The 12,213-nt window shown below is 33.7% G+C and overlaps 1 protein-coding gene across 1 annotated transcript in view; it reads right to left on the reverse strand.

Annotated features, from left to right (window-relative positions):
- The window catches only part of TACR3 (tachykinin receptor 3), an 80,586-nt gene that overhangs the window by 21,934 nt on the left and 46,439 nt on the right, over nt 1-12,213 (reverse strand). Inside the window, exon 3 of the mRNA XM_063108696.1 lies at nt 11,166-11,316. Within this exon, the coding sequence (XP_062964766.1) occupies nt 11,166-11,316 (151 nt within the window). The remainder of the gene's footprint in view (nt 1-11,165; nt 11,317-12,213) is intronic.

Raw genomic sequence — 12,213 nt, forward strand, 5'->3', positions numbered from 1 at the left:
TTTTAGTGCTATGAGTAGTTTCTCTGACTGAGATGTAACATGTGCTGATGAAGAAGCTGGGAGAGATTGATGGATGAGAGAGAGATATTATGTGTTTACAGGCCAGAGAAGCCATTAAAAAACATTAAGGAGGGTATTAATAAATTCAGATTTTGCAGAGAGCACCTTGAAGGCAGTGTAGAATGGATTTTATTTGAGTGGGATATGATGGAGGCTTTTTAGTAGAAATGCAATATTAACCCAGGCAAGGAGTTACATAGTTCTAAACAAGAGTAAAGCAGGGCGTAGGAAAGAAGGGAATCTAATTGATTCATTTTTAGAGCTAATCTAAAGGGCCTTATCATTTACTGGACATTCATTGAGGAAAGGGAGGAGTTATAGATTATTTCTAGATTTTTTTTGTCTGGACCACTGTATGGATATTAGTAACATTTTATGAAATTAGAAGAAGAATTTCAGAGACAAAAGTGATTATTTTGTTTTGACCAGCTTATTTTGAAGTGTCTACTACACATAGGTTTGGAATGAGAGATGGTTAATAGAATTTTATTTTAAAGTTCAGGGCCTAGACTTCAGAATAGAAGTCTAGATATGAGCATAGTATAAATGTTGAGTTGAAAGTAATTTTCAAGGGTGTTGATGTCTTGGGAGTAGATCAAATTATTCAAAAAGGACTGCCCTATAAAAGCTATAAAAATATGAAAAATGAGACTCTGGGGTAAAGCATAGCATTTAAATGGTAGAGGAAGGACTACTGTGGAGAGACAGAGGAGAGAAAGGAAGCAAATATCATGGAAGAGAAGACTTCACAAGTGGGGCGTGATCAAAGTGTATCTGTTGCTTCAATTTTGTCAGGACTGATGCATCCAATGAATTTAACAAAACGGTCAAAGGTAACTTTGATTTCTATCAAAGTTTCAGTGAAATGGTGTCTTAGAAGCCATAAAGAATTAACCAGATGAGCAAAAAAGATTGGTAAGTTAGAGGGGAAAGCAAATGTACACAACACAAGATGGAAGAGATGTGAATGTGCTTACATTTTGAGGGGGAACATAGTGAAGTGAAACAGGTCATGGTTCAGAAGATGGATGGTTTAACTGATGGAGGGTTACTCTAGAGAAGAAAGTGCCAATGATCCAGAGCACAGGCGAAGTGTGGATAAAGAGCATGAAAAGATAGAGACTAGAGAGAGATGGAAGAAGCTTGCTGACTGTTCAGAGAACGAACCTAGGCCACAATTTGTGGCCAGTTGAGGCCTCAAGTCCCATATCAAAGAGATTTCAAATACGATGCCTGGAATTGTTCAAGTACTGCATTAAGAGCTGCATTGCTGTAGAGTCATGGAATTCAGTAGCAAGGAGCTATCAGATCCGGAAAAGACCAATGTCAAGGTGGTTAGAGAAGGGCATTCACCAGCTTTGAAGAACCACACTTCCAAAAATAGAATAAAATACACATTAAAATTCTAATCAAAATGAATCAGAGGGCAAAATTAAAGATGGGAGTGCTGTGAGGTCATTTGCTGGATCTACCCATCCTCAAATTAGAGTATACCTACAACCGACTTGGAAAAAAGATTCAAAATGAATATATTATTCCTTTCTCTTTATGCTTACAGTGTACATAAATAAAACTATAAGATTTTTTCTACTCAAATAGCATAATATGGTACTTTAGTTGGATACAAAAATGCGTGCAAAGCTACATATTTCAGAGAAATGAGACTCTGACGTATACTGTTAAATCACCCAAAGATTCTGTGATGTTCCTCTAAAATTAAAAAAATTAAAAAAAGATGTTAACCACTTTATATTCTAAAAAATAGTTTCTTTTGCTTATTTAATGGCAAAATATCTTTTGGTTTGTAATTGCAGAATACAATTGAACAGCCACTTTTGTGCTTTATAGATATTAAAAATTTGATGAAATCTCTATAGCAAAATGTTTCTGGGCCATGATTCTCATCTTAGGCTATGGAACTTTGTGTAAAATTCTTCATTTTTGTATCATGTGCTCAAAGCTGCTTAAATCCTAGTAACTTTTCTAGGAAGATAGGAGAGCAATAGAAACTGAGTTGTGAGATGCAGGTCTCCCATTCAATGTTACTACAGTTGATCACTAAATAAATGCAAGTTGACTTATTTATTACCCCCACAGCACTGGATTTAGAGGTCTCTGTGTAGAGTCCTTCCTAGTAAAAATCTCCAGTTTAGTAATGGTATATTCTAGGCGATGCTCTGAGAAACCTTATGGCTAAATGTAGGTTAGTGTTGGGATGATAGAGACCTGGCTTGTATTCTCAGTCAAGTAAGTGAAAATAACTTCTAGTTCTCCATGAAACATTGTTTTAAAATAAAACATGCCATTTCATTCAAACTGGATTAACTGTTGCATACAAATTTGTGACCACTCAGTTTCTGGTGAGACATTTTATATGAAGGAAATTATTTCATACTTGATCTTCTGCTTTTTAATCAGCATGGGTAGCATTTGAAGGACCTGTTATTTATTCTTATTAATATTCAAGATCCTGTTCCTTTTCAGCATGCGACAACTATTCTGTGCACTGTTTTCAGTTCTTTTAGGATGCTCTTTTCTTTTGCAGATTTAATATGTGAAGCATGTATGTTCCTGTAGGGTTTCAGTGGAAATCATTTTCCTCATCTGGGCTTAGATGGATGCAGCAAAAGGCTTTAGAAATTCCTGTTTCAGGGATTTGTATAATGCTGCCACATCTTGTTGGAGAATGATGAAATAATGAAGCAGAAATAATCTGAGGATAATACCTGAGAATCAAAAGATATAAAGTAATCACAATGTACTATCCCACCAGTTCTAAATGTTTTCAAATAAAAACAGATTCAGGACAGGTTTGGGAGGCATATGATTTGACAAGTGATTTGACAAAGCCATAAATTTGGAAATGCGCTGAGTAAAGTATATAGATGTACAGAGAATCATTGCACTTTGGGATCTACGAACTAAGCAAAGTAGTGCAAGATAGTCTCCCCAAAATCTTTGCTAAAATGAAATATAAATAAAAACTGTACCAGAAATACATCTGAAAATACTCAAAGCAAGTAATTGGAACCACATAAATAAAGTGTTTTACTGCATGGTGTAACAGGAAAAAAACAAAAGCACATTATTTTTCTGTTTATAAAAGATTGAACTTTAAGTCAGAAGGAGATTATAAACAGAAAAATAATGTTTTTTTTTTTTTTTCTGTCACACCATGTTGTTAAACACTTTATTTATGTGATTCCAATTACCAGGTCTATGGAGGACATTTTGTTTGCCAATCAGGGTAATGAATGTAGGTAGAAATTTGCAAGTTTGAAATTATTTGAATTATAAAAACAGTGCATAGAATAGAATTGCAAGAACAGTGCTAAATTTATCTTCAAAAATTGTGGGTGAATGGTCTTTCTGGAGCAGAAAACTGGATCAAAGAGGGGCAGAAGGAAGAAAAGGTGGAGAGGGGGATAAAAAGAGAGAGGGAGATAAAAAGGGGAGAGAGAAACACAAACAATTGCCTGGGAGCTGACTTGAGAAGAAATGTCAAAATAAATTTGATGCTGTGAGAAGCAAGTTCTCCTTTTGGAGTAATCTACAAGATTCCTTAGTAAAATTTACACTTTTAAAATTAAAGACATGAAAATTTTAAAACGTGATATACCTGAAATCAGCAAAGACCTGGGTTACATAAAAAATGGTAAAATAAAACAGCAGATTGCTGGGAACTGGATAGCATAAAAAATGAAAGGGGTATGAGTTATTTTATAGAGTGCTCTCTTGGAGGGAGGGAGGTGTCATGTTGCACACATTAAAATGTTGTGATTTGTCCCTTGTTCCAAAGATTATGTAAAAATGGGAAAGTGAAATAATTTCAAAAGAAACTGTTTCCTCTAAGGCAAATAGAAAGAGGAGTAGAGGAGCAAGGGGATGAAGAAAGCAAACTGTGCCAACTAGGGATGAGAAAAGGAGTAAAATGTTTAAGTCAAAATCAGAAAAACAGTTTTCTCAATTTTCTTTCAGCTAAGGTACAGACCTGTTGGAATGAGATGGGGAGGAGTTCTACCACAGTCCTTCATTTAGTAGCATTCTCACTTGCCAAGGAACTTGTAGCTTCGGGACAGGGCAGAATTCATCCTTGGTGCCAGGAAGCTACCAGAATCCAAGAGGAGACTTGGATCAAAGAAATCAATTTCTAAAGATCTTTAATAATCTCTCTGGTATGGGCTGAAATTGTGTCCTCTCAAAATTCATATGTCGAAGTCCTAACCCATAGTACCTCAGATTGTGACTAAAATTGGAGATAGGACATTTAACAAGCTAATTAAGGTAAAATGAGGTCATATGGTTGGGCTGTATTTCAATATGACTGGTGTCCTTATTAGAAGAGGAGATTAGAACAGACAGGCACAGAAAGAAAATTATGTGAAGACATAGGGAGAAGATGGCTATCTGAAAGCCAAGGAGAGAGGCCTCAGAAGAAATCAACCCTGCTGCCATCTTGATAATTAGGCTTCTAGCCTGCAGAACTGTGGGAAAATAAATTTCTATTGTTTACACCACCCCAACTGTGGCACTTTATTATAAAAGCTCTAACAAACTGACACACTCTTTTTTCTGCCTATCCCTCCCTCATCACTTCACCCAACCCCTAAATCACATGGGGTGATATCATGAAATATAACTGACATTTGTATTGTTACTTAACCTAGGTGGATCTATGGTGAGTCATATACGTGTACACTTGTAATTTACATCCATCCACCCAGCACTATGCTAGGCAGTGAGTATACAATGGTGAGTAAAGCATAGCTTTAGATGGATGTTCTATAATAGATCTGAGAATTTGCTTGTGATAAAATGCTCCACCTTCCTTAGGGACACTGCCAAGCATAATTTTCACTTAATCTAATTTTAATCTACCTTATTCTTTCCTCCTCTATTTTTTGGTCTACTCTAATAGCCACTTAAACTTATTTCTAGATAAGATTTAATTGTAAACTGAAGAATTGTTAATAGTATTAAAAATATATCAATATTGACAAAAGTAAATATTTCAAGTGTTCACAAATAGCCTAGTTAAAACTATTTAAGTGTTCATTAGAAACTACACAAGCAAGGTAAAATAGCAAAACATGATAACATTTAAAATGACCTTTAATCTTAGGAGAAGGAAGAGACAATAATATTAGTGGAGATTTACTTTATCAGATAAGACAGAAAACATTTAAATAAATTCTGACAGGAACCTTATCTTAAAAGCTGCACTGAAAGAGCACAAAGAAAGGAGGAAAAAAGTGTTGAAGAGCAGGGATCTATTTCCAGATAAGAAATTCCATACAGAAAAGCAGAAGATCAATTTAGTATTAAATATAAAATCTAACAGTGGCCTGCAAATGCAACCACAATTATTCATAAATAATTGAACAAGGTAAGATGTTTGTGAGTTACATGGACAATAGAATCAGAGGAATTTAGTCTATAAAAGAAATGGCTTTTTAAAAAAATTTTTGTATTGAGTATACATTGCAGAAAAGGCTAAATAGTATTAGTATGATAATATCATTAATTATTTTCCCACCCCTTTTCACTCTTTTTTTTGTTTACTTCTTTTACTGACATTAACTGTAATGTACTTTAGCTGCATACAAGTAAATTCATCTTGTTCATCCAAAAGTTACTGGATTTTCTCATAGGCTCTCTATTTTCTGACAATAATGTCCTCATTATTTCCTTAACTTTAGTGTTAGACGAGGGTCCAAACCAGATTCCTCTACTTACTGAACATAATAATTTAAAGTGAGTTAAACTCTCTGAGCTTTGGTTACATCATCAGTTGGCTAAGTATAATAATAGCTTATAGTGTTAATGAAGCTACCAAATCTAAACGAGATAGTATAGATGACTAACAGTGCTTAGGATTATGGTCTTATTATAATTAAATGTAATTACCTAAACAAAGAAACACTGAGCATCTGAAGGAAAATGTGTCTAGCTTTTAAAATCCCAACGGCTAAATGCATAAACAGAGGCCCACAGAATAGCTTACTTAGCATGAATTTAAACGAGATCATTTATATCTCCTATCTTCAGTCGAGTCATTAAAAAAATAGTCAGGTGGTTTCTTAACCTCTTTGTCTTAGGGTTTAATTCCTCCACAGATTAATTTTATTTGCTCTTTTCTGTGACCACAGATTTCCCCAACCTCAGCTTTTTTTTTTTTTTTTTTTTTTTTTTTTAAACAAAAAACAAATATAGTCTTTCAAAATAGAAGCTGGAGAAAATACACAAATGTTCATCAGTACCAATCTATCACCATGCTCAATAAACAGCTACAGATGCATCTCCTGCTGACGAAGGGCCAGAAGCTAAAAGACTACATACTATTATTCAGAGGCCACATAATTTTCTTTTTTTTTTTTTTCCTTCAGAACACTTAGTTTACTTTGATTCCACAGTGGAAAATTGTATTCACGTAAGGAAGCATATACCAAACAGCAATAAATCATTATTTCTCAGATGATCAGTATCAGCAGGAATCTCATATACTTCTCTGCTGGAGTTGATTTTCAAATTCATCGAATAATTATTGGTGCTGCTTTTCATAAGTGAAAAACATTTTTCTTCTTTCTATCCCCATTAACTTTTATTTTTATTTTTATTTATTTATTTTTTCCTTTTTGCTTTGGATTGAGGCCACATAATTATGATGACAAATTAAATGAGACTGGACGAAGGCAGGTGGTATCAATCCTCTTGCTTTTGAAGTACGAAAATAGCTTCACGGACTGTCAGCTATCAACTCATCTTTTTCAAACGATATTTTATTAACCTGTTAGTAACTAGTAATATCTAGAAAAGAGGAACAATGCTATCATTGAGTTTTCTGCACTGGTTGAAAATCTTCCTTTTACTAAATTAGAAATAAAAAGCAGAAATAATGAAATAAATGTGGATAGAAGACAACAGCTCTAGCAAAATGATTTTTCTCTGCCCCTCTGATTTGGGCTCCCAGAGGTCGGGGGAGTGGAGATTGAGAGGAAGGAGCGAGAGGTAAGCAGAGGAATTTGTGCTCCTGATACCAAGTAGGTGGTATACCGATAGTCACGATAATTATGCCATTCAGAGGGTGTGATAGAATGTTCTTCTTGTGAAAATGTCTAATCCGAGTACAGAATTGATTGATATGAACCTATGTGCATTGATTACCTCCACTTGTCGTCTTCATCAGCATAAGTTGGAACCTACCTACAGCTGCACGTGAACTCCTGCACCTTCCTCAGCTCTCTTAAGTGAATTCATCTTGTTCATCCAAAAGTTCCTGTATTTTCTTGTAGGCTCTCTATTTTCTGACAATACTGTCCCAATTTTCTCAGAATAGGAATCCTGAAATAGAATTTTTTCATTTCCCCTCTCTGTTTCCATGCACATCTAATCAGTCACCAGACTCTGATGATTATTTCCAAAGTCTTTCACATCGAGCCCTTTCCATTTCATCTTTACCCTTTCTAGCTTCAACTTTCTCACTGCTGTATTTCTAAAGTAAGGTAATACCTTTCCTATCTATCTTAGAACATCAATGTGAGTGTAAAATAAAATAATGTATAGACTAGTGCTACAAAAGCTTATAGAATTGGGAATTTTTTTCATCATTTTTTTTCAGATTCCATTATTTCTCCTTTGCTTCACTATCTGGTGCACCACTGCTGTGCATTAAATATATACTTTATATGCATATATATGCATATTTATATAAGTAATGGAGCAAGAGCTACTACAGATAAACAACATAGCATTGCACTGTAAGTGTGAATTAATATTCTAAGTATCAGTGCATTCTGTGATTCCCCTTCCTGTTTTCTCTCTCACTAGCATTACTGTACAACACTTGCCTAAAAGTAAGTCAACGCATGTACTTTTTTCTTTCCCTTAAGATTGGGCTAGGAGCAGAAGAAGGAGGTGGAGGGGTGGCCAAGACTAGAAAGAAGTGTGGAGACTAGAGTCTTAAAAATTGAAAGAAAGGTAACCTTTGTTTTCGAGTGGAGGGGGCTCTATGTCAAACTGACATAAGTGCGGGTCTTCCCATCCCTTCCCCTGCACACTATAAGTCTAACCCTAAAGGATTCTTCTAAGCCTTTCTGAACTTAATATATGTGGGTCATTAATATATTAATTAATATATATTTGGTTACTTGCATAGCATCAAAGGTAAAAGGGAAGTTTGGCCTTAACCAAAATCAACTGCACAGAGCCCATTAGAAAATTTCCTATGACTTTAGCCCATTAATATTTCTGATCTGAAATATTTACTGATTTTCATGTTTAATGCTCTAATTTTAATAATGAGGAAATGTTTCTAGAGGTATTAACTCATTTTTGAAGACTATTATTTTGTCTTTTTACCTGGCACTGGTGCAACCAGTGATATTATTTTAAACTATGTATACTTAGGCAGGACACATGTAAAAATCAAGTGGGGGTGGCTACTCCTAAATTATCTAAAAGTTTCATATTAGTTCAATTTTTAAACTTGTTGGCTTCTATATAAGTTAGAAATGTGATGTATTTCTACTCGCTATTCTTCAAAGAATTTAAACTACAGGGCTTGAAATTGAGCATAATTCCTGAAGACTGTGGGATAAAGTGACATGGAAGCGAATGCTCCTCAGTAATTACAAAGATCTTCTCTTAGTGACTTGACTAAAATTTCTTCAGCTTTTATTTATTCTTGTATATGTGTGTTTGGGAGTTCAGTCAACATCTATTACCTTTTTTATTGTTAAAAGAGGCTTGCTCAGAGTTGTTTATGGAGTTGTTTCTCCCAATACTTATGACTCATTTGCATGATTGTAGCCAATACTTTTTATTTTACCTCTCCAGTCCAATCTGTAATGTCTAAGATGTATTCTATAGGAGACACCATACAATTAAATGTCCCATCCAGGACAGCCTTTCATTTTGATCTAAATAATCATATGAAAATAGTATGATTACTAGTAATAACTATATTCCAAACCACTCCAGAAAAATATTTTAGTTTTAGATAGAAGGAAATAAATTAAGAGAAGAGCTAGTTATAATTTGAAATTTTGAAATTTTGGACAAAATGAATATTACTGCATAGATACTGATGTATACCATTAAGTGACTGTGAAAGAAATCTAAGGACAAGGTGATTTGTTATAAACATCCATGGCATTCAGAAATGTCGTTTTGTATTATTTCAGCCCAGAACACAATCCAAGAGAAAGATATATGAACTGGAACATTTAAATATCTTACTTGTTCGAAATATTCTAGAAGAGTTATACTCCCAATTTGAGGTATTATTTCTACTTTGAAATTGTAGAGTTATGAAATCAAAAGGGAATATTTACACCTTACTCTCACCAGTTGTATCGTAACAAACTAAAAAATATACTCTCTGGCTTTTGTTCCCTCTGGGACTCTAAATTAAAAAATAATAGATTTATTTTGTATTTCTTTAAGATGAAGATTTAATTTCTATTTCTTCCTATGAAATATTACATGTATATGAAGAAAAAAGAAATATAGTCTACAATTACTACGCTTATTTTAATTTTGTCTAGGAGTAAACATGGAAAACATAAAAAAAAAAAAAAATTAAAAACCTAAACCAATAAGAAATAAATAAGAGATAGGAAACTAAGTTGATAATACAAAGACAGAAATTACTCTGAAATACATAAAACTTCACATTACTTATATAATGTGACGATACCCTAAACATAGGTATAAGCAATTATCCCAAGAAAAGAGTGTCTTGCAATACAAGCAAGACCTTAGAAAATGTGGATTGACGTTATAAAAGGGAGAGAGAAACTGTTCATGTAAGCTGAAAATGTTATTGACGTTCTCTTAATTTTAGGATTCTTTTTTGGGTGCTAATAACATAGTTTGGTTGTTTGTGAACATCACTTTTAAGGTTAGTTTTTTGAAAGAGAAATGAAATTATGTAAATAATTTAGACATATCTGTATGTAGTATGAATGAGTAAATTGATGTGGAAAAGATCATGCTTACTTTTGGTTTTCAAATACTAGAGATCATTATAAATGTTTATAGGATATAAGTCTTGTCTGCCATTATTTGTCAATATCAGAGAAAAGACACTATTAAAATGGAATCAATTTTCTGCATTGCTTATTTGATATCTGATTAACCATTGTTAAGTGAGTGTTTGTAGTTAAGTGGTTTTGAGATGGTTGAATGATTTGTAAAGGAAATGTCTATTTCCTTTGATGGTTGGTGATAGTTCTACATAAATAAATTAATGATAAATGGAATAAATAATAATGACCGACATAATCAGCAGGGCTCATGCTTGGACAAACCTCTCCAGGATGCATTAAGCTCATAGTAACTGGAGAGAAGAGGATGGAATAAGATTCCTTCTAACTCCATTTTTTAATTTTCTCTCATTGAGTCACATAATGGTAGTAAAAAATAAATCTTAATAAAAATAACAACCCTAGTTAAAATGTCAATATAATAATTTACAGAAATTTCCTTGTTTAATGTGAATTAGGAATTAGTCAGGAGTAGGCTTTTTCATGTCACCCCATAAGTTGCAGAACAGTATTAACATAATTCTTGTCCTATAATCAGATATACATGATGGCTGAAGGGGGGAAGAAAGAATGAGAGAGAGAGAGAGAGAGAGAGAGAGAGAGAGAGAGAGAGGAGGCAGGAGGGGATGGAAGAGGTATAGACAGATATTACTCAATTATAGCACTTTCTAGGAAAGATATCATTCCTGGGATAAAAGAAGCTTTGGGCAGATATAGTACATCAGAGGCATTCTGCTCAGTGAAGAACAGATAGCTAGAGCAGCAGAAATACAATCAACTTAAAGTGAAATTTCAGCAATTTCAGGTAGAATAATTGAGAATACTTTGCAAAAGGAGATTTTAAAAAGTCTTGAGGTAAGGAAGTAATTTTTCTATCATAGACAGATATTGTATGTAGAAAGTGGCTTATAGAAGGGCAGAATTTAAAAAAAAAAAGACATTAAAAATGTAGGAGTACAACATCAAATCATATTATATTAAAATGCCATGACTAGGATTTTTTCCTCTCTGATGTGCCACAATTTTCACAAATGCTGGGTAAATGATATGGAACAGTACCTTTCTTTTAGCCTTTAGCTGCTCATGATACCTGTCGCATGTGTCTCCTGGGATCTCTCCTCCCCAGAGAGTAATTCCGACAATGGTGTATGTGATACCCATGATAAGCAATGGGAAACAGTACACCAGTATAATGACAATAATATGGTAACTGCAAGATATAAGAAAAACACATGCTATAGAATCCATTGGGACGAATTATATGAGATTTTGAATTTTTTTAGCTTTAAATTATAAAACTGCCAAACATAATTTTCACATTATCTCTATGTCCTCATTTCACTGATGCATCAAAATATTATGCAATTGTTATCTACACATTTCAAATGCTATCAGCTGATCTGTGTCAATCTTTCCTTAGTATATAAAAACTATAGCTGAGCAGAAGTGCTCATTTGAATTGCACATGGTCCCCTTGCCTAGAGGCCAAGGATGAACACCTTTCCTCTGCTTGGTACTCTTCTTGATAATTGTTGAGCTAAACTGATTAAATGTGTCATCAGAGGAAAAGAGATGGGACAGAATAAACTAATCAACTGGCATATATTTTCTTCTATGTAGGACTATTCTATGTATCCCTGTAACATCAGACATATCTGAAATAAATTATTTTTCATCCAAATGAAAAAAAACAGTAAGTAGATATTCTGAGCCATGTTGGACCACAAGTTACTGGACTGTTATTTCAAAAAGTCAGGTAAGGACATTTACATGCAATTTTACAAAGTCCTCATGCATTTGATTGCACTGTTAACTTGGTAAATAACATATAGACATATTAGTCACACCAAAGTTGTGATAGTATAAATTATTACATTAAATTCTGGAATTTCATAGCTTTTAATAAAAATTATAAGAATAGAATTAGGGAGGAATAGGATGGTAACCCATATTATAACAGCCCAAATAGAATTTTACACACTTTTGTGTGGATTCTACTATTTTAGGAATGCTTTAAAGAAATTAGAAATTGTTATAATAGTCTTCTCAATACCTGTGTTTTTTATAAAGTCAAACGTAAACCTCCTTGCCTTCCTGTTTACTAGTA

Source organism: Cynocephalus volans, chromosome 9 (genome assembly GCF_027409185.1).
Source record: "Cynocephalus volans isolate mCynVol1 chromosome 9, mCynVol1.pri, whole genome shotgun sequence".
In the NCBI taxonomy this organism is placed as follows: domain Eukaryota; kingdom Metazoa; phylum Chordata; class Mammalia; order Dermoptera; family Cynocephalidae; genus Cynocephalus; species Cynocephalus volans.